Here is a 21985-nt window from a genome sequence, read left to right on the forward strand (position 1 = left end):
GATGAAGTCCAATTTATGAATATTTTCTCATACGATCCTTACTTTTTGTGTCCTAAGAAATCTTTGCCTTTTTTTTAGGCTACAAAGTTTTCTCCTATGTTTCTTCTAGAAGTTTTAGATTTTCAGCTTTTAGTCTTTGATCCATTTCAAGTTAATACTAATGTCTTGTGTCCAGTAAGGGCAAATGGTTTATTTATTCTATATGGATGTCCAGTTGTTCTACTAATATTTGTTGAAAGGACTGTCTTTTCCACACGAATTGTGCCTTGGTATCTTTAAAAAAAAAAACTGACCCTTCCTTCCCCCCAAAACAATTGCCCACAGACCTATGGATATATGTGTAGGCTTTCTATTTTTTTTTTTGGATTTATATGTCTATTCTTTTTTTTTTTTAAAGATTTTATTTATTTATTTGACAGAGAGAGACACAGCGAGAGAGGGAACACAAGCAGGGGGAGTGGGAGAGGGAGAAGCAGGCTTCTCGCCGAGCAGGGAGCCCGATGTGGGGCTTGATCCCAGGACCCTGGGATCATGACCTGAGCCGAAGGCAGACGCTTAATGACTGAGCCACCCAGGCGCCCCTTATATGTCTATTCTTATGCCAGTATCACATGGTCTTGATTACAGTGGCTTTATACAAAGTTTTGAAATCTAACATGAGAACTTCAATTTTTTTCAAAATTGTCTTGACTATTCTAGCCATTGCATTTCCATATAGATTTTATGATCAACTGGCCAATTTCTACAAAAAAGTCTGCTAAGATTTTGATTGGAATCACAATGAGTCCACAGATCAATTTGGGAAGGATAACATCTTAACAATATTGAATCTCCTAATTGATGAATATGATGTGTCTATGTCTTTTTTGTTTCTGAGGTGGGAACTCCATTAGACAGGGTATAATCCCCCTTCGGAAAATAAGACCTTCTAAAGTTTTTGGCCTAAAAAACAAAAATAAAAGAGAAGGTATTATAAACATGCAATATCAAAACCATGTTGGGTACCTGGGTGGCTCAGTCGGTTAAGCATCTGCCTTTGCCCCAGATCATGATCCCAGGGTCCTGGAATCAATTCTGGCATCAGGCTCCCTGCTCAGTGGGAAGTTTGCTTCTCCCTCTCCCTCTGCCTCTCCCCCTGCTTGTTCTCTCTCTCTCCTTCACTCTTGCTTGCTTGCTCAAATAAATAAAATCCTTAAAAAAAAACCCCACAAAAAACCCCATGTTACTCTTCATAAAAATTCATTCTCAAACATTCACAAGTCCAAAATCAGAAGCATAATATTTATTTATTTATAAGAGCAAGGTAGCTCAATGGAGGAAAGGATAGTCATTTCAACAAATGCTGCTGGGATATCCATATGGGGAAAAAAAATCTTCAATCCTTACCTCATACCAAACACAAAACCAATCTGAATTGGACTTAAGACTTAAAACTAAAAGCAAAAACTATGAAATTTTTAAAAAATATTTTAAAATATTTATTTGACAGAGAGAGAGAGAGCACAAGCAGAGGGAGAAACAGGCTCCCCGCTGAGCAGGGAGCCCGATGTAGGCCTCAATCCCAGGACCCTGAGATCAGGACCTGAGCCGAAGGCAGATGATTAACTGACTGAGCCACCCAGGGGCCTGAAAAACTATGAAACTTCTAAAAGAAAACGGTATCTACCACCCTCATGTACACATACAGCATTTTAAAGTTTTCAGGGTATTTCTGCATCACTGAATTTCATAACCTTCATGTTTTTTTGTGAGGCAAGCAAAAAGGCAATAATTCTACTTATGTTGATGGGAAAACCAGAGCCAAGAAGTACTTAAATGACCTAACCAGAGAGGTGTAGTGAAAAGGGCATGGGTTTTGAGCACACAAGACTTGGGTTCGAATTCCAACTACATCACTTACTAGCCATATGACCTTGGGTACATTACATAATCCCTCTTAGCTTTAGATTCCTAACCTAAAAAAGGGAGGTAATAATGATCTTGAAGGGGTTCTTTCTTTTAACACATGTTTAGCGAAAGCCCCCTGTGTACTAAGCAACAACTGTTATAAGTCTTGGAGATAAAGCAGAAAATCCTCACCCCAAGGTGCTCACATTTTAGTACAGAAGACAGAAAAGAAAAAAGATGTATCAGTAGAATATATAGTATTCTGTAAGTGGGGGGCAGGAAATGTTGAGTTGCAGGGGGTTGTAATTTTAGGGCAGGGATGGCCTCTTTTCAAGGGACCTTTGGATTAAAGATTGGAAGGAGAGGAGGGAGAGGAGGCAAAGGAACTAGCAAGGGCAAGACCCTAAGCAGGGCCCATATTCTAATAATTGCAAAAGGGCAAAGAGAAGTAAGTGAATTGAGAGAGGTAATAAGAAAGCAAGGAGGGTTGTCGTGGTGGTTACTTTGAGGAAGTACTATTGTAAGGACTTTGACTTTCTTTCTGAGTGAAATGTGGGACAGTGGAAGGGAAGAGGAGCAACATAATCTGAGCTAAGTCCCCAGAAAAACATTCTGGGTGCTGTGTTGAGGATAAATTGAAGGTGGGTAAAGGAGGAATCAGGGCACTAATCCAGGCAAGAGATAATGGTGGCTTCCATCAGGGTGAATAGCAGAATAGGTGATGAGAACTTGTAAGATTCTAGATGTACTTTTAAGACAGAATGAGGGGCACCTGGTTGGCTCAATCGGTTAAGCATCTGCCTTCGGCTCAGGGTATTATCCCAGGGTCCTGGGATCAAGCCCCATGTAAGGCTCTCCACTCAACGGGGAACCTGCTTCTCCCTCTCCCTGTTGCTCCTCCTGCTCGCTCGTGCTCGCTCTCTCCCTGTCAAGTAAATAAATAAAAAATCTTAAAGAAAAAAAAAGGCAGAGTGAACAGGAGTTTATAATAGTTTGGTTGTATGGTGTGAGAAAAAGAGAGGAGTCAAAATAACTACAAAATGTTGACATAAGCAGCTGACAGAACAGAGTTGCCAGTCACTGAGATGAAAGGAATGCAGGAAGAGTAGGCTTGAGGAAAAAGGTCAGGTCCTCAGTGGGAGACATACTAAATTTGAGATATCCATTAGACAATCAAGAGATGTGGAGGATACAGTTGGATATGACAGTTTGGAGTTCAGAGGAAATGAAGTGGCTGGAGACTGGCATATAAATGGTAATTAAATGGTATTTCAAGCCATGAAACTGGATGAGATCACCAAGGGAATGGAGATTCCTGGAGGGTGCCGATATTTATAGAGGGTAAAGAGTTGAAGAACTAGCTGAAAAGGAACAGTGAGTAGAAGGAAAACCAGGAGAACACACTTTAAAGCAGTGCTTTTCAAATTTTGACATGCATACAAACCATTTAGGGATTTTGTTAAAATATAGTCTCCAATTCAGTAGATCTGGGTGGCACCTAAAAGGCTCCCAGGTGGTACAGAAACTACTCGGACCAGATTCTGAGTAGCTAAGGATTAAAGATGGGTTTCATTGGAGAAGGGTGTGATCAACGGCAGTACAAACAGATGGAGGACTGTCAATCTAACCGCTGGATCTACTACGAGGTATTTCGGTGGAGTACCAGAGCAAAAGCCTGACTGAAGTGGGGGCCAAGATAAAAGGGGAGAAGAGAAATTACAGAGTGAATATCAACAACTCTTCTGAAAAGTTTTACTGTCAAGAAAAGAATGAGGTGATAGCTTGAGTGGGAAATGGAATCAAGAAGGGGACTCCACAACTTTTTTATTATGAAATTAAGTGTAAAGACTGAAAATAACAGTACAATAATCGCCCTACGCTCTCCACCTAGATTCAACAGTTGTCAACATTCTGCCAAATGTGCATTATAAGAAAGATTTATTATATGTTCTAAAAGTTTTTATTTATTCATTTATTTAAACAATCTCTACATCTAACATGAGGCTTGAACTCATGACCCTGAGATCAAGAGTTGCATGCCCTTCCAACTGAATCAGCCAGGCACGCCAAGAAAGATTTTTTAAATAGGAGAAAATCCGGTAGAAAAGGAAAAGCTGAAGATGAATAGGGGAGATTTACTCAAAAGATGTCAGTGAGTAAGGGAAAGAGGATGGGGATCCAGCACACTAAATGCAAGGGATGGCTTTCACTCTTACTACTAAGCCAGAAAAACAGAGCATGAATATAGGTGGGTAGGCAGATGTGGTAGGTGATGCTGATTTTCTCAATGAAATGGCAAGCAAGGTCACCAGCTGACTGTTCTTGGAGGAGAGGTGTTGAAGGTTTGAAGATAGAGAAGGTAGGACATCGTCTAGGAGAGAGGAAGAATAAACCATCTTAAAAAAAAAAAAGTATGGTTGCTGTATTACATTAAAGGCCCACTTGAGGTGTTGAAAGGATTGACTAAAATGGAGAAGCAGCAAGGTGTAAAAGAGTGTATCCTGGAGCCAAACTGTTACATGATCTTTCTAAACCCTAGTTTCTTCACAAGTAAATGGAGATAATAGCAGGATGTACCTCACAGGGCTGCTGAGGATTACATGAGGTAGTATACATAAAGTACACAGAATAATGTCTGGCACATAGTTAAGTACCTGCTAAATTCATTACGACATATATAAAAAATCACAGAACACAGCTGGTATAAAAAACAGAGGGAGAGAGTAAGTTACTAGTATGTAGCAGAGGTGGGGTCACAACATACTTACTGACCAGTAAAGATAATATTTTCTGAGTGTTCTACACTGACTCTGTATCCCTACAATTACTTTTATTTTGAAATTAAGAAAAACTGTACCAACCACTCATATTTCTCACCATAATCCTGTTAAAATTTTTACACATTGGCCTTTTTTCAAAGTTTATACTTATAAAAAACTTATGAAAGTAAAACACACCTGTGGAGTCTTTTTTTAATTAAAAGAAACAATCAGAATGTTTTGGTACAGTTAAAGCCCTTCCCTCCTTGATGGCTGTCCCCATCCTGACCCCTTCTGTCATTCTCGCAGACAACTACTACCAGATGTGGTATGTGTCTGCTAATCCTTATTTTAATACGTTGCATACATATATATGCCACTCCTAAAAAAATTTACATATATATACAATTTTTTTTTGAAATTTTAAGTGGTCTCATGCTTTAGCTTCTTTTCTCATTTGGCACTATTTTAAAGCTGATACTGATACACATATGCAATTCTTTTCTGCTGTATTCCTTTCTGCAGTATTTTACTTATCTAAGTCCTCTGATGGACATTTGTGTTTCCAATTTTTCACTATTACATATTTTCCTGTGATACATCTCTTCCTATACACATCTTTTTAAAACAAAAGCTGGTGTTTCTTGGGGGTAGATCAGGGATTTTCTATTTTAACAGGTACTTCTGATACGCCCCCAGTATGGCTGGCTGCCTCAGGTGTGTGCCAGTAAGCAATTCCCCCAATCTTTACCAACACATGATTTTGTCAGAATTTAAGTATTTTGCCAATTCCAGTGGGTAAAAATGTTACTTCTTTGTTTTAGTTTGTATTTTTCTGATTATCAGTATCCTCTTTTCTGTTATTCTTATCCACTGGAAAATCATGTTTACTATGTATTACTCCTTAATCAGCTGGAATTGTTTTCAATCATTAATACACATTCACTAACTGTTCAGCTTTAATCTATCCTTCTATCTTTCAACTAAGTTTGTATTTAAGTAAGGAAGGCATACTCTTCATTATTTAAAAAAATAGTGAGGATTTATCCCCAAATAATTTTTTATTATCTTTCTTCAGAATATAACACTTTTGTATGTATAACAACAGACCACAACTTTGTCTTGATTTAACATTTAGTAAATTTTCTGACAGAGCTAAATTAAAAATTATACCATAAATATTATACTAAAATTAAAAGTCCTGCAAAAGAAATGGCATGACAAACTGACCATTCCTGAAAGTTTTTTTGGTAATATTCTTAAAATACCTTGGTCCTTGGGCTGAAACAATGACTGTCAGGTGAGAAGATGATAAACATACTATACTGACCCTGATTCCTAAAGAGTGGGACTCTCATTAGCATACCCTGAGAACAGCTCTGCTCTCCACAGGGAAATATAGGAATCAGAAATGATCCTTCACTGAGAAGAGAAGAAAAAACCACAAAGAAAAAATGTCACCCATCTGCTTATATTCTGTAATCCAATAAAGGCGACACATTTAAAACTCCCAATGATTCGACTTTCTTAATTACTGAAGGTTTTATACTATGAATGACTAACCCCAGCACCTCATACAATGAATGAGTTAGTATGCTCTTATTCTGCTTATACCCTCTGACTTCAAAATACATTTTAGAAAGGAGTCAGAAAAGATCAACAACATCTGGAAAACATTCAGGGGGCACACTATTTTGAATGAGGGCTTTGCAAAAAGGTACATTATTAGGTAGCTATTTAAATAGTCTATGGACTTATCAGTTAGCTACATCTAGTTTGCTCTGTCCTTTGTTTTGTTTTGTTTTAAATATTTTATTTATTTATCCAAGAGACAGTGAGAGAGAGAGAGCTCACAAGCAGGAGGGAGGGGTGGAGGGAGAAGTGCTCCCCACTGAGCAGGGAGCCCAATGCAGGGCTCGATGCCAGGACCCTGGGATCATGACCTGAGCTGAAGGTAGATGCTTAACTGACTGAGCCACCCAGGCACCCCTGTTCTGTCCTTTGTGAAATGATGGTGGAGGACAGGGAAGGAGGGATCAGACATTTAAAGGTTTAAATAACTGCAAAGCATATAATTTGCAGTGGACTACAATATCAACATTTTAACATTGTTGCTATTGTTATTATCCAAATGTTCCTTATAAACCATCTATTCTTGCTTTATGAATAAAAACTCTTCTTTCATCTCTGAGGAAAAGAATAGGGTTTTGGGGGAGAGGGGCATCTCTGCTCCTTGTATTGTGTTTGTTTATTCCTAGTTGCCTATTTATTTATTTTTTAAAGACTTTATATATTTATTTGAGAGAGAGCATGAGAAGGGGGGAGCAGAGGGAGAGAGAGAGGAGAGAGAGAAGCAGACTCCCCACTGAGCAGAGAGCCCGACATGGGGCTCTATCCCAGGACCCTGAGCTGAAGGCAGACACTGAAAACCAACTGAGTCACCCAGGCACCCTGCTAGTTGCCTTTTTAACTCTCATTTTTTTGGTCTCTGTCATTGGCATCCGAAACTTTAACACTTGATGTTTGATGATCCAGAGATAATGTCTTACCCAGACTAAGTGAAGGTGCAACAAACTGTCTGAAAGGTTTGAATCTACAGAGGGCTTCTTGTTTTTGAACTTTCCTGTACAGTGATCTAGGTGGAATCTCTGATATCGCTACCTCTGGGTTTTTCCCCCTTGGCTGGTAAGTTTCTTCAGAGAAGACTCTCCCAATCTCCTGCCTGAAGGGGAAGGTCTGACTGCCAGCACTCTGGTAATCACTGAAAAGAGAGTGCTGGGAAACTCTCCATTCATCCTTCAGAAAGCAGTCACTCAGTCCCCCTGTTTCTGGTAAAATACCTATGTCCATGTCCCCAGTCCAGACATAACTGGTTTTCCTCTCTCCAAAGAATAAAAGTCTACTGCCAGGGAAGGGATGAGGCAGTCACCCAGTGACACAGAGCAGGAGACAGGATACAGAGATGATCAGATATGCTTTCTCACTTATGTGCCTTCCCTCTTCTGAAGATACCTGGCACTGCCGATCAGGCTGGTTTTCATTTCCCCCTTGCCACCTAGGGATTTAGCTTTTTTAGGTGTATTAAGTCCATTACCACTTCTCCATTTACTTTCTGGCTTTCAAAATGTTGTTTTTGTTTCCTTCCTCTCTGTTGTCTCCATCCTTATATGTTCATGCTTACAAAAATTCCTTGATTATAGTTTTAGTGGAGTTTCAAGAGACAGCAAAAATCTGTCACCTTAACTGAAAACCCACATCTGCCAAAGCCTTTGGAAACTAAAGATGTGTCAGTATATTTAACTAGTGGCGTGTTATTGTCTTACTAAGAACAGAAAGGAAAAAAGAAAAAAAAAAACAACAGAAAGGAAAAATAGGAACTGTATCTTCTTTGGTTAAAGCTGGTAATAAAACAACTCTTGCTAGAAGGCTTAAAATTTACGACCAATACTTTTTTAGTATTAAATCTAGGATAAACTGATAGGATGATCTGCATTCATAACCAGGTACACTCGTTATATAGTTACCTAAAAATGTAAGCCAAGTATTTCAGAGTACATAGATGTCAAGGTTATGCTTACAGAACTCAGACTGTAAAGCAATGGTAACATATTGCCTCTTCACTATTCCCCAGACTACAGAACTACTCCATTTTGATAATGTCCTCTCTATGGTTACTTCTTGTCTCTATCAATACTGGCACTTCACTACCCCATCACAATTTCTAATACTGTTCTTTGTTGCCTCTGTTTATAGCAAAAGCTTTTTCCCTTTGTTATTCTTTTATTACTCTTTGACTATTTTCCCTTTCCTTGATATTTTTTTTCTTTTTTAAGATTTTATTTAATTATTTGATAGAGAGAGAGAGCACGAGCAGGGCTAGGAGCAGAGGGAGAAACAGACTCCTTGCTGAGCAGGGAGCCCAACGCAGGACTTGATCCCAGGGCCCCGGGATCATGACCTGAGCCAAAGGCAGACGCATAACCAACTGAGCCACCCAGGCGCCCCGAGAAGTCTTCTTTTAAAAGGTGACATCTGAATAGAGACATAAGGGAGAAGCTCTATGGATATCTGTGGACTAAGTATCCCAAAGAGAAAAATAGCAAGTACAAAGGCTATAAAGAGGGAGCAGGCTTGGCTTGCTGAAGAAACAACGAAGAGACTGGTGGGATGGGAGCAGAATAAGCTTTTTTTTTCTACCAATGTTCAGTATTTTTGCCAGGGTTTACTCTCTACAAGAGTTTAATATACCTTTCAGATTTGAACAGATTCAGATTCTACCTTATATGAAAGGCTGAGATTATTTTAAGTCTAGAGGGTAAGTGGGACTGTTACTGAATAGGTAATCATTTGCTGTAATAAGCATTTTGGCTGCACAGAGGCTTGTAAACACTCTAAATTACAGATATATTGCCCAGTTTGGAGACAGAGACGGTGACAGTTCAATGGGAAGAGGTAAGAGCCAGATCTGATTTTGAGTCCTGGTCCTATGCTTACTTGCTCTAAGTGATCTTGAGTCAGAGAGCTCTATATGTCAGTACACAGGTACACTTTTATCCTTTTATTCTAATTTTAAAATGTAAAAGTAGCATAGTGAATATGGGAAAAGTATAATGGCTTGGGAGTCAGGTTCTGAGTTAAACACCTTTGCTGTTGCTTATTAAATGTGCAGCTTTAGACAGTCATTTATTTATTTATTTATTTATTTTTAAAGATTTTATTTATTTGAGAGAGAGAGAGAAAGAGAGCATGAGAGGGAAGAGGGTCAGAGGGAGAAGCAGACTCCCTGCTGAACAGGGAGCCTAGACAGTCATTTAAAAGCCTGAGTTTCCTTATCTGTAAAAGCAAATAAAAATATGTACTTTATAAAAGCAATTTATAAAGATTAAATAACAATGACCTGTGCATGTGAAAGCCATTTGTATATTATAAAATGTAAATTTAAGACACATACATATTTTTAAACTACCCACAGAGCTTTCAAACTTGTATTTTACTCATTTAAAATTTTTCATCTAAGTGCTTTCAAAATTTATTAAGTTTTATCTTTTGATTTATCTCTTCATTTGTACTTAAAGAGTTGCATGCAAAATTTATCCTCCCAGTTGGTTCCCTATTTCGACTGATGATAAATTATATTCAAGTAACCTTTGATCTTTTAAATTACATAGCAAAATTCAATGGATATGAACAACTCAGCTTGAAATCTTCAAAAAGGATCAAAATGCAGATTTTCATTTAACTTTATTTCACTCATATGACCATTTTGTAATAATAAATATGGGTACATGGAGAAAATAAATTGAAAGGATAACTTAACAATCATTTTGTACACTTCAGTAACTGTTAATGACTTTTCAGTAGGGTTTTTTTTGTGTTGTTTTTTTTTTTTTTTTTTTGGCCTGTTTTGTTTTCTGAACCTTCACTGACAAATGACTGCATGCTAAACATAAATTTGCAGTCATGTATTTGCTATCAAATACTTGATATGCGTTTCTGAAGACTGTACTAGAGAGATACTATTTTATTTCTTACTATCATATTGTTAGCCATTAGTTAAAAGTGTCCATTTGTTACTAGACAGTAATTTAAAAAGCAACCCAAAAGAGTATTAGCTAAAACCTTTAAAATCAGTGGTCTTCAAAAATATTCTACAAGAGATTTAACAGAATGGAACTTACTCCATGCCCTGCGCAGTCTGCCGTGCAATATCTATAAGCTTGATCATCTCGAATTTGGTCTCGATGATGTGGAGATGGTGATATAAGCTGGAGCCCTCACACCACTGGGTAACAATAGCTAGTTGGGGCTTTGTTGAATAGCCCATGAAGAGTAGGATATTCACATGTCGAGTTTTCCTATAAAAGGAAAAATGTCAGTAAGTAGCAAAGTTTGATAAACTTCAGCAAATGTTTAAAAAGTGGGCCAAAGCAGACTAATTATCAGTAAGATATTGTTAGAAAAAAGTATTTTAAAAAAGACAATGGAGGGGCGCCTGGGTAGCTCAGTCGGTTAAGCATTCGACTCTTGGTTTTGGCTCAGGTCATGATCTCAGGGTGGTGAGATGGAGCCCTGCCTCCTGCTCTATGCTCCCTGGGCTCCTCGCTCAGTGGGAGTTTGCTTGAGATTCTTTCTCTCTGCCCTTCCTCCCACTCACGTGTGTGTATGCTCTCTCTAAAATAAATAAATAAATCTTTAAAAAAAAGACAACAGAAGGATAAGTTTAGAAATGACTGTAGGAACTGTCTAGTCTAATATCCTACCCCTTTCAGAAAGGTCTTAAATTTTAATATACCTCACAGATGGGCAACTGGAGGTTGCTTAATTACCTTCAATTATGTGAAGTTCATCACTGAGATTATAGCTTATTTCCCCCACTTCCTTTTTTTTTTGTTTCTTAAGTGGTTCTAGTCTTACAAAGTTCTTTGAGGTTGAAAAAAAATCATTTCCCTACAACTTCCACCACTGGCTTTCCTGTTCTGCTCTCTGGAATAAAACAGAGTAAGTTTGTACCCTCTTGAACATAATGGCCTTCAATGGACCCAAATATCCTCAGTTCTGTTGACTGTTTTTCCCCTAAAAGTTATAGTACCAGAATACTCCTCATCTAAGTTGTCCTTGCCTGGATATACTCTAGTTTGTTAATGTTTCTCAAGTTCCAGGGCTTGATATAATCTTTAAATGTGTTCTGGTAAGTTTAGAATTTTGAGAGTATTATTTTGCTAAGTGGTGATATGATTTCCCATGATCAGAATACTGTATTTCTATTAATTCACTCTAGGATTAATTTTTCCATCGGTTACACCACATAATATTGTACACCACTTGAAGAATATAGTTAAAGACAAAATATACTCAGACAAGCTCCATTTTATCCACTTTTAGTAAAACTGTAAAGCCACCAGCAGCTGTCACTGGAAAACAGAAGATGAAGATAACTTCTTTGGAAAACAGTAATTCACACATGCTCACCTGAGTACTCCTACTTCATTTTTGAAGGCCTGTAACTGCTGAGGTGTGGGTGCTGTCACATTCAACATTTTCACTGCCACATCACCTGAAAAAGAAGTGTTATTCCAAATGTCATTCCAATTTTTTAAACTTAAAAAATATAAAAAAAACTGTTGGGTATTTTCACTAATTACCATGACCTTAAATCCATATCATTATTAAAGTGCATATAAATGATGACTTCCTAAAATGCATTAATTTTCTAAGGATAAAAACTAAGTGAACAATGATACTCCTATATTAGTATTTCAAAATACCAACCCAAAAAAATAGCCAATGTTGTTTTTCCCCTGGAAATTAATTTAACCAATTAAGTACCCATAGTATTTTCCTGGTTATTTAACAATATTAAACTAGATGCTTTTATTAATTGAATGTTGAAACTACCAATGACAGGCCCAGTGTAGCTTGGCTGAAAGAGAAAACTGCAAAATTTCCTTAGCAGAGTACTTAATATGTTTTTCAAATCCGCGGATCACCTTCTTTTGCTTAGGAAAATTATTTAAATTGTAATTTAAAAAAACACAATTTCATGTGAAACAGGTAGAACGCTTACACACTGCCAGTGGATGTGTTAAATGGTACAACCACTTGAAAGACTTCTGGCAGCATCTACTAAAACCGAACATATGTATATCCAGTGGTCCCACAATTCTTTCTTAGGTATATACCCAGCAAAAATGGAACATATGTTCACCATACATGTACTAAGAATATTCACAGCAGCAGTATTCATATTAGCCCTAAACTGGAAACTATTCAAATGCTCATCATACAGTAGAGATCGAAAAAGAAATCATGGTATAGTCACACAATGAATACTACACAGAGAATGACCTACAACCACACACAATAATACAGATGAATCTTGTACTTTTTTACAGATATATTATACTTTGATGTAATTATTGATTTTTCCTGATTATCAAAGTAATATTTTGATTTTGAGATTTTGAGAACATAAAATCAAAATCACTTATAATCTGTCACTCAGAAATGATCATTGTTAACATACTGATAAACATCCTATTAGGCTTTTATATGTATGCAATGTGAATATTTATGAATACATATGAAAAGATAACCTAAAAAGATATATATTAAAATATTGATGGTCATTTTTAATTTTGTTATATATTTATTTCTAGGTAGTATCATAATATGAAGTATTACACATGCTGCTTTGTAAAATTCAATATACCACGGACAGCTTTCTGTATCAATAAACAGAGATCTATCACACTATTTCATGTCTATAGAATCATATATGCAGATTATCAATTTATCCTGTCCTCTATTAATGAACATGTAAGTTTATTTCCAGTTTCCATCAATATTAAGTCTCTAATGAATATACTTGCACACACATCTGTTTGTTTCTGTCCAATTAGTTGTAGTTCTATAAATGGAATTGTTAGCTCAACATACATTTGGACAAAGTGCCCTCTGGAAAATCTGTAACAATTTATTTTTCTACCAGCAGTGTTACAATCACAGTTATAAACATGGTCAATTAAAAAAAAATATCTGTCCACTTGAGAAGCAAATAATGATTTCTAGTTTTTGATTTTGCAATTCTTTGATAACTAGTGAGGCTAAACATTTTAATATGTTTATTGGCTATTTCCTCCTTTGGTAAGTATACTTTTAATGTTTACTTGTGGTTTACAGTACAAAGAAAATCAGCAAAAAAACTTCTAAAAGACAAAAAAATCTCAGGGCATAGCTCTCCTAGAGAATTATCTTTAAAAATTATTACTCTAATGGTAAGAGTCCTGGTTGCTATGAATCCAGTTTTTTATTTCCCATAATTTTTGTTAGAAACCCTTTGGAGGACTCTTGAATCTGATCAAAATAGCTTAATGATGCAAACAGTAAATATTCCCTTTGATATTTTTCTATAGAAGTTGTTAAACATGTCCCGTTTTAATTTGTGTGTCACTGTATTACATACATACCGTGCCACTTTCCCTTGTAGACTGTCCCAAATGACCCAGATCCAATTCTCTGTCCCACTGTGATCTGCCCATCAGGAATCTCCCAATCATCACTTGAATCCCGTCTACCAAGGGTTTTCTTGGTAAAATTTGTGCAAAAGTCATGCCAAAGCAAACAAAAAAGAGAGCAAAAATCAGTGTGTGGGAATGCTTTAAGCAAAAAGCTATCAGCTCTTACATTTATTTCATTAAGGGAATTCTTCACATACTGACATATCATACATCACTATATAACATACAATCCAAAAGGTGACATTACATTTAGCCATGACTTATAAAACAAAAGAACTTAGAGGAAAAAAGATATCATATATTCTCACCATTCGATTCCTATCTTCTGAGGATGAAGATGATTTCCTTTCCCGCTGAGGTCCTGGAGATTTCTGTAACGCTTTTACATTAGTGAGTGAGCCAGGCAATGAGGCAGGGGGGGTGGCAGACAAACCTGTGGTTGATCCTAAGTTAGTGAAATGAAAAACATATCTATTAAAGGAGGATCAAGGTCATTAATTTATTGGGGGCAGAGGGTGGGGACAGATTTAGACTTCTTTTAAAAATGCAGCGTATCTTTAAATATACACCTTTTGGAAATGACAGGCCAAGAAAGAGTCTTCATTTGGTGATTTGCACTATAATTTCTATTAGTTTTCTGGCCAATTTAATGACTTTTAAAACATCTGATTACAGATACAAACTCTGCTTATTGGTACAGAGGGCAGAAGAAAAATAATCCTTCTAAAGTAAGAGATCAATACTAAAACAATACTCTCAAGTTTTTGTTTCTTTGATAAAAAGAAGTAAAATCAACTTAAAAACATCCTTGTAACTATTTTATGTTACCTCAATAGCCAATCAATATAAAAACAGATGGAAACTCCTAAAAGGAAACATAATAATGGCCTTAATGTTAAGAATATCTGGCTCTGTCATTTTAGCCACTAAAACTTTAAAAATCCTATACTATTTAACTCAAATAGTTAGAAATATTGGTCAGTTCATTGGTTCCTAGATTCCTATTCTACTAAACAAAGATTATTTGTTACCTATACAACAAAGTTAATATAAACAAAGCCAAGCAGGTTTCTCAAGATTTTCTGAAAAAATCACTACCCATACAAAGTCAGAGCAAAGTAAGTGCTATGGCCTCTTGGCCAATTTACTACAAATGGAAATATCCTATCAACCAAGTGAGCCCAACAGGTACACTGTAAGTAGACTCAGTTGGCAGGGCCGCATCCTTTTCCAAATGCTGACTAAACAAAAATCTCAAGTTCATCTACCTGGTTTAGAGGAGTTTAGGCCAATGACTCTTGGTAGGGCCTGAGTATAGCTAAGTAGAACTGAGATGTCCAATAATATCTGCATATACAGAACAAAAAGATCTCCAGAGAATCTTTTTCTTTTTTTTAAAGAAGATTATTATTTGGGGGTAGGGAGGTGTCACTATCTTTCAAAGAATAAGGATACCAATGACTATATTTCAATGTTAAAACTATAGAATTTTATCATTACTGCATCACACATGTCATCATGTGGAATTTCCATGATCTAACATGCAATTTTCTAAGAGAAAATAGCATCTGCAATGTCTTTAACTAGAGCATAATCCATTTCCATTGATAACTTTCAACATCCTAAAGCCTTAACTGCTTGCTCAGGCCTCATAATCCTGATCTACTGAGGACGGCACTGTACTACTTATTTCAGTCACACTACTCAGCACTATAGGACTTCTAGCCCATTCTATGGATTTTATGAGAAACAGTTGGGTTGAGAGAGCAAAAATCTGAAACACCACCACTACATTCAGAATAAGTAACAGACACTAGCAAAAGCCAGTAAATGTAATTCTTTAAAAATATCTACAGCAAGATACTTGTCTGAATTTTGACTTAAATCTTTGAAAATCAGTTTAACTGCTAATTAAAGGCAAGATGAAATGGAAGAGTGAAATTATACTGTTAGCTTTCCCCCTCATATTAGGGCATAAGTGAGAGTGTCAACCCTGAAATTTTCTAAAGTATGCTAAAATATCCCAAATATATTATAGACCTTTTTTAATGCTCCCTACCTTTGATATAATATAAGATGTACATGTCCTACATTTTAAAAAAGAACCCTGCTATTACAGAAAAATAAAGCCAAAAGTCTAGCAAAATCTCCTAACTGGGATTTCCATTTTTACTTTTTTAAAAACCACACAAATTGGTAACAAATATTAATAGTCATAAAGGCTACTGACTAAATAGATTAAAATAAAAGTAATTCAGATTGAAGGACACTCCCGCCCCAACATACATTATTTATTGCCACCCACTGAGTTTAAGAAGTTATCAAGACCAAAAAGTAAGTAATATAACAAAAAACAAGATGGACATCTCAGCTCAGAATTTTCTTGCTTTTAAAAATTTATGACAGATAGCATACAGAAAGCTTGTGGTAGTGAGTATGTGTGAGAAGCACATTCAGAGCATTCCAGCCAGGCCAAGCAGAAATTTAGTACTGAAAACTCTCACACTTACAAACACACGCTGTGAGGGTGAGGCACAAACAGTATCTGTAGTTTATATTTAGTTTGCTTTGGGTGAAAACAAGAAAGAAGAGCCCAACTACCTCTGAACACTGGGCCAGGCTCAAAATCAAACACTATTTCACTGGGGACAGAATGTAGGAGGGGACTGGGAGTCCGGGATTGGCATTTCCGAAGACAGCGCATCAGCTGGTTCAAAGGGGCTGTTAGAAGAGAAAGAGAGGGGCAGGCAAACACAGGAAGACAGACACACAGAAGAAATGAAAGAAGTCATGGGAATAAATGAGCTGAAGCCTGCTTCACAAAATAATTCTGGATGTCTAAAAAATTCTGCTTGTTTTCATAAAATCCCAATGACTTTATAAAGTGACTCATAGAAAGGACAAGAAATGCCATTTGATTTTTGGTACTACGCAGGCAGTTTTTATGACTAAGTTAACTCTGTGATGCTAACATGATGGCAACATTTAAATGCTGGATGTACTGGGCAAAATTATCAAAAGCCACTGTTATTAAGACATATGAAAGTCAAACTGGCAGCAACATTAATTGGCGGGTTCACGGAATAACAAATGGAAAAAAACTACAACTTTTTAAACTACAGGCTAAAGTGAACACTAAATCCAGTATATAAGGCAGGGTTATCATTGTGGCAGGTTCACAGGTATACAGAAACATAACAAAGATGGTTTATACAATGTTTATTCAATATAAAATATCTTTAAGTCTGGGCTTAGATATTTTGAAGACAGAGCAGGTCACAGTGAAGAGACTGACTCAACAAGATAAACAGGTTCTGCAGGTCTTCCTTATTAGATAGAAGACAGCTGAAAAAGCAAGCATGGAGGGCCACCTGGAAGAAATCTTCAAGATAGTTTCAAATACCATTTTTGGGAAAACATTATATAGGGGTAAAATCTTACTTTAGAAGTACTTTCTTAAGCAATGTTTTATGTCCCCAATTTTCACAGAGTGCTAGAGTGAATATCTGATGAAAATTCTGTAAGAAATCTCAACTCAATTTCTCATTTACTTATTTTATATCCTGGACTAATAAGAGGACAATATGATTTCTATTAGGGTCTATTCTATACAATGTGCATTCCAAATCATTCTAGAAAGCTGAAGAGAAGACGCTGACAATTCTAACAAACTGAGAAGTTGTGACAGGCAATCTAAGGGATTCTTCCTAAGAATGAAATAGGAAAATAAGTTTTAACTGATTCTAAGCTCAATCGTTAACAATTACTGGTATTAGTGGAGGCTCCCAAAGGAAATTTAGCGTCTTGAGTTTTCGAGATGGTTAGAAATCAGTAAAGTGGGTAAAATAGTTAAGGCTCTTTGATGATTTTAAAATTGTGGACAGTACATTTAAGACTCCCTTTTATGTCCTCTTTTTCTCTACTCATCTTATAAATCAGTTAAAATTTTATTAGATATAAATGATAAATAATAAAGAAAAGCAAAAAATATCTGGGGCTTTCTCTACACATTTTTCTCTGTGTCTGTGTTTCATGGAAGAAGCAAATATAAAGGAGACAAGCAGCAAAGCAATTGCATTTTTCTCTGAGTTTTTTTTTTTTTAAATGGAAATCACTACTTACCTCCATCACTACGAAACCCTTGGTCTCTAATCAAGTCCTACAAATAAACAGTAATGGATATTTATTCAAAGCATATGGTAAGAAAGTAATAACAACACTCAACTTTTCACTAACCATTAACAGAGAGGTAAATTCAAAATAATACCTATCTTAATAATGACTTCACAAAACAGAAAGAATATGAAATTAGCTGGTCAACATGATAAAATAAACATTTGGAAGCACTTCCAACCTAACCCTATATTGAAGGGATAATTAGTCCTGATCAAATGCTGAAATCCATTTCAGGCCATTCAAAACCAATGGCTGTGTCACTTCTTAAAAAAAAATTCTACCGGCACATGTTAAGAGCCATAAAATGTTCATACCCTTTGATCCTGTAATTCCACTTCTGGGAATTTTTCCTAAGGAAATAATTCAGAAGAAAAAATGATATGCACAAGGATGTCCAGTGCAGCATTATTCATCATACTAAAAAAATCAGAAATAATTATTTCCCTATTATAGACATACTAACATTTGGGTTGAATAAATTATGGTGCATCAATTTAATAAGTATTATGCAGCTACTGAAATAATTATGAAGCTTATATTGTGAAACATGTTTACAATATGATAAAAAAATAAAATTAAATGTACATTGATTACAATTATAAAAATACAGATGTATAAGGAAACATGAGAAGGGAAAAAATCAAAATGGCTCAAACAAGGGTTTTGTTAAAATCTGTCCTTATGATTAAAACATAGCTTTTTACAACAGATAATATTGGGGCTGGGGAGGGACAAGTCTACTGGCAATGCAATGCAATTTGGACCTTCATAGGTAGAACTTCGTTTTTTACCTAGTTTAACTTAAATATGAGGGATTGAATGGCCCCAAATGTCTCTAAACAGGCTCAAAGGCTCTTTGCAAACAGGCAGCTTTTTGTTTACAAGACCTAAATTCCACAGATGCATTTCTCTCATGTTCAATGTATTATATAAAGCCTTCAACATCTTCTACAGAATAACCAACAAATACTTATATATCTGGCAAACAAGGTGCTAGGTATTAGGGGTTGTGTGGCTACCAATAAATATAAAATCCTGGTGGTGTCACTAACTTTCTGTGTTCTTGAGAGATTGTAATCTAAGTGGAAGAAAGACATACAAACATGGAAATTAAATAATATAAGAATAATAGCTCAAGAAAACAAAAGAGGTGCCAAAGATGCTTAGTTAACTGCCAAATAAATAGTATGGGTGAAAAGATTTTTTTTTTTAAGATTTTATTTATTCATTTGACAGAGAGAGAGAGCACATGCAGGGGGGGAGTGGTAGGCAGAGGGAGAGGGAAAAGCAGGCTTCCCGCAAGGCGGGGAGCCCAACACAGGGCTAGATCCCAGGACCCTGGGATCATGACCTAAGCCCAAGGCAGACGCTTAACCGACTGACCCACCCAGGCGCCCCACGTGAAAAGATTCTTAGTGCTACACAAGTTCAAAGGATAAGTAACTATAAGCCCTGATCACTGGTGAAGCATTTCAAGAGATGAGCTATGAGTTGGGGTCTGAGGGATAGAGAGGAATGTAGAGGGGTGGGAACAGAGGACCTACTGTACAGAAAGAACAAGACAAAGGCAGAAAGGCCACATCCCTTTCCTTTTTGCTGCACCAGCCTTGTGACTCCCCATAACCAGGGATCAGCCAATTTTGGCTTTTTCCACTCTTACTGCACCATAAACTTCTACTTTTCAATCTGTTCTTAAAGCTCCTTAACAATCTTTTTATTTGTTCTAGGTTAAAGAGGATCTTCTATTATTCCAATACTGGCTATTTCAAACTCTTTCTCATCTCCCATAGTTCCTTTCCTACTTATTATTTTTTCCCTTTAGCATGATAGAGAAAACAGAAGCCATCAGAGAACATTCTATTCTGCCCCTATATTTACGAATATTTGCACAGTAATGTTAGCTATAATTTCTGAATTCTTACTATGTGCAAGGCACAGTAAGAATTTTCAAACCACTGTAAGAGGCAGACACTTCTAGCTTCAAGGTTAAGTCATTTGCCCAAGATCATACAGCCTGTAAAGAGCTGTAGAGTTCTAGCTATGTCCATCTTTAATTCCTCATAGCCTCTAAGGAACTTTGTTTCCACATTAAAGGAACTTTACTGTATCAATTATTCCCTATCTTGTTATTTTCAACCTCTCTCTTGCTTCTTCCCCTCAAGTTACAAATATGCATAAGACTCTCACATTAAAAACAACTGTCCCTCAAACCTGCTTTAATCTACAGCCCCTGTTCCTTTACAGTGAAGCTTCTCAAAACTGATACTTAACTCACATCTTCACCTGCCTTGCTCTCCTCCACCAACCCTCTAAAACAGTTCTCAATGAAGTCAAAATGACAAAATGATATAGTCCAATAGTCATTTTCAGTCCTTATCACATTTGAGTCTCATTGGCAACTGACATCAACTACTTCAGCATTCCTGAAGTCCCTTTTGCTTCTGCAACACTACTTTCTCTTATCTGAAGTTAGACTTAGGAAGAGCAGCCCACAAAAGAGACACAAAACGACAGTCTCTGCCTGGACCTCAAATGTTAATAATATTCAATGGGGCTGCATATTCTACCCTACATTCTACCCTATATTCTACATATACTGAGTAATATCATTTACACTCATGGTTTTAACTGACAAATATGCTAATTACTCCAAAATCTGTATCTCTACTCAAGGTCCTTATATTTAACTGCTACCTTTTTTTTACAGTTTTATTCATTTATTTGACAGAGAGAGACAGTGAGAGAGGGAACACAGCAGGGGGAGTGGGAGAGGGAGAAGCAGGCTTCCCGCTGAGCAGGGAGCCCGATGAGGGGCTCGATCCCAGCCTGAGCCGAAGGCAGACGCTTAACGACTGAGCCACCCAGGCGCTACTGGACTTCTACACCAGTAAAGTCCCTCAGAAATCTTACTGTCAAAATGTTCAAAGTAATAGTTACCATTTTCATTTCTACAAGTCCTGTTCTTCTTCCTTTGGTGTTTCCTATCCTAATGAATGGAATAAATACTGTCTATTCACCCAAGCCAGAGAAATGTGGGCATTATCTTCTACCTCTCATCTCTTTCAACCCTTTCTTCTACTACTTTACAGAAGAGTGGTTAAGCATAAACAGGAAAAAGCAGGTTTTTACCCCATTTCAATCATTTATCAGTGATGAGATCTTGGGAAGTTTCTTAACCTCCCCAAATCTAATTTTCTCAACAGTAAAATAAGAATAAAAATAGTACTTAACCCAAGAGTGTTTATGGGGACAGAGTAAGAAAATTTACGTAAAGCTCTTAGTATAGTACTTGCCATAGAGTAAGCATACATAAACAGTAGGCATTTTCAATATCATTCCTAACAGTCTTGCCTACAAATCTCTCATGAATTCAAGACTCTTCCAGAATATAGAGCTGAGCACTTTCTCTCTCACTCAAAATTTTTCAAACTCTCTACTACCAACTCCTACAGAGACCTTAAAGTAAGACACAATGCCTTTCAGTATGGACTCTACCTACCTAGTTGTCTTCTACCATTCCCTACCCTTCTCCCGAGTCTTAAACTCCTACAATATCAACTATTAATTACATCCCATGCAAAGGTACTTCCATACTTTTGCACATACTATTTCCTTAACAAATGTCCTTTCTTTTTAAAACCCCCACTGAGTGTCCTTAATCAACTACGCATTCATCTTTTATAATGTGGATTAAATGTTATCCTTTCTCTGTTAAATATTCCTATATACAACAATGTAGAGTTTATTACCCTCTTCTATAAACTACCACTATATATTTTTAATGTCTATTTATTTATATGTCTGATTCATCCATTAGACTATGACCTCTTTGAGGTCAAAGACCATGCTATAATTCATCCTTAATTCCCAGTTGTCAGAGTGCCTATCCCAGAGCCAATATTGCCAAGTATGTCAAAAACAAGTCAAAACAACCTTGTTTACTAGAATAATAAATGATAATGATTGGAGCTGAATGAAATGACTGAAACTGAATGAAAATGCTAAAGAATTTATATATTATCTTAAAATCAGTGCAAAGCAATGAAAGTTGTGGAACAAGGAAACAGATGATGATAGAGGTGTAAAAAAGTCCAGAGGGAAATAGTCTAAAACGATGTTAGTATTGAAAGTAAAAATGGCTACAAT

General features: G+C 36.5%; 1 protein-coding gene across 9 annotated transcripts in view; it reads right to left on the reverse strand.

Annotated features, from left to right (window-relative positions):
* The window catches only part of BRAF (B-Raf proto-oncogene, serine/threonine kinase), a 180814-nt gene that overhangs the window by 25611 nt on the left and 133218 nt on the right, over nt 1-21985 (reverse strand). For 5 of the 9 annotated variants that reach the window (XM_073899288.1, XM_073899286.1, XM_073899285.1 and 2 more), the window contains 6 exons: nt 18154-18189; nt 17786-17822; nt 13972-14108; nt 13613-13730; nt 11616-11700; nt 10325-10501 (listed from right to left, as the gene is read on the reverse strand). In XM_073899288.1, coding sequence (XP_073755389.1) covers nt 10325-10501; nt 11616-11700; nt 13613-13730; nt 13972-14108; nt 17786-17822; nt 18154-18189 — 590 coding nt within the window. Of the gene's footprint in view, nt 1-5890; nt 6069-10324; nt 10502-11615; nt 11701-13612; nt 13731-13971; nt 14109-16264; nt 16385-17785; nt 17823-18153; nt 18190-21985 lie in introns of those variants that run through there. The other 4 variants (XM_073899292.1, XM_073899290.1, XM_073899291.1 and 1 more) reach the window with 4 other exon arrangements.

This window comes from Callorhinus ursinus, unplaced genomic scaffold (assembly GCF_003265705.2).
Source record: "Callorhinus ursinus isolate GAN/ISIS: 27379988/994484 unplaced genomic scaffold, GSC_fseal_2.0 scaffold12, whole genome shotgun sequence".
Classification (NCBI taxonomy): domain Eukaryota; kingdom Metazoa; phylum Chordata; class Mammalia; order Carnivora; family Otariidae; genus Callorhinus; species Callorhinus ursinus.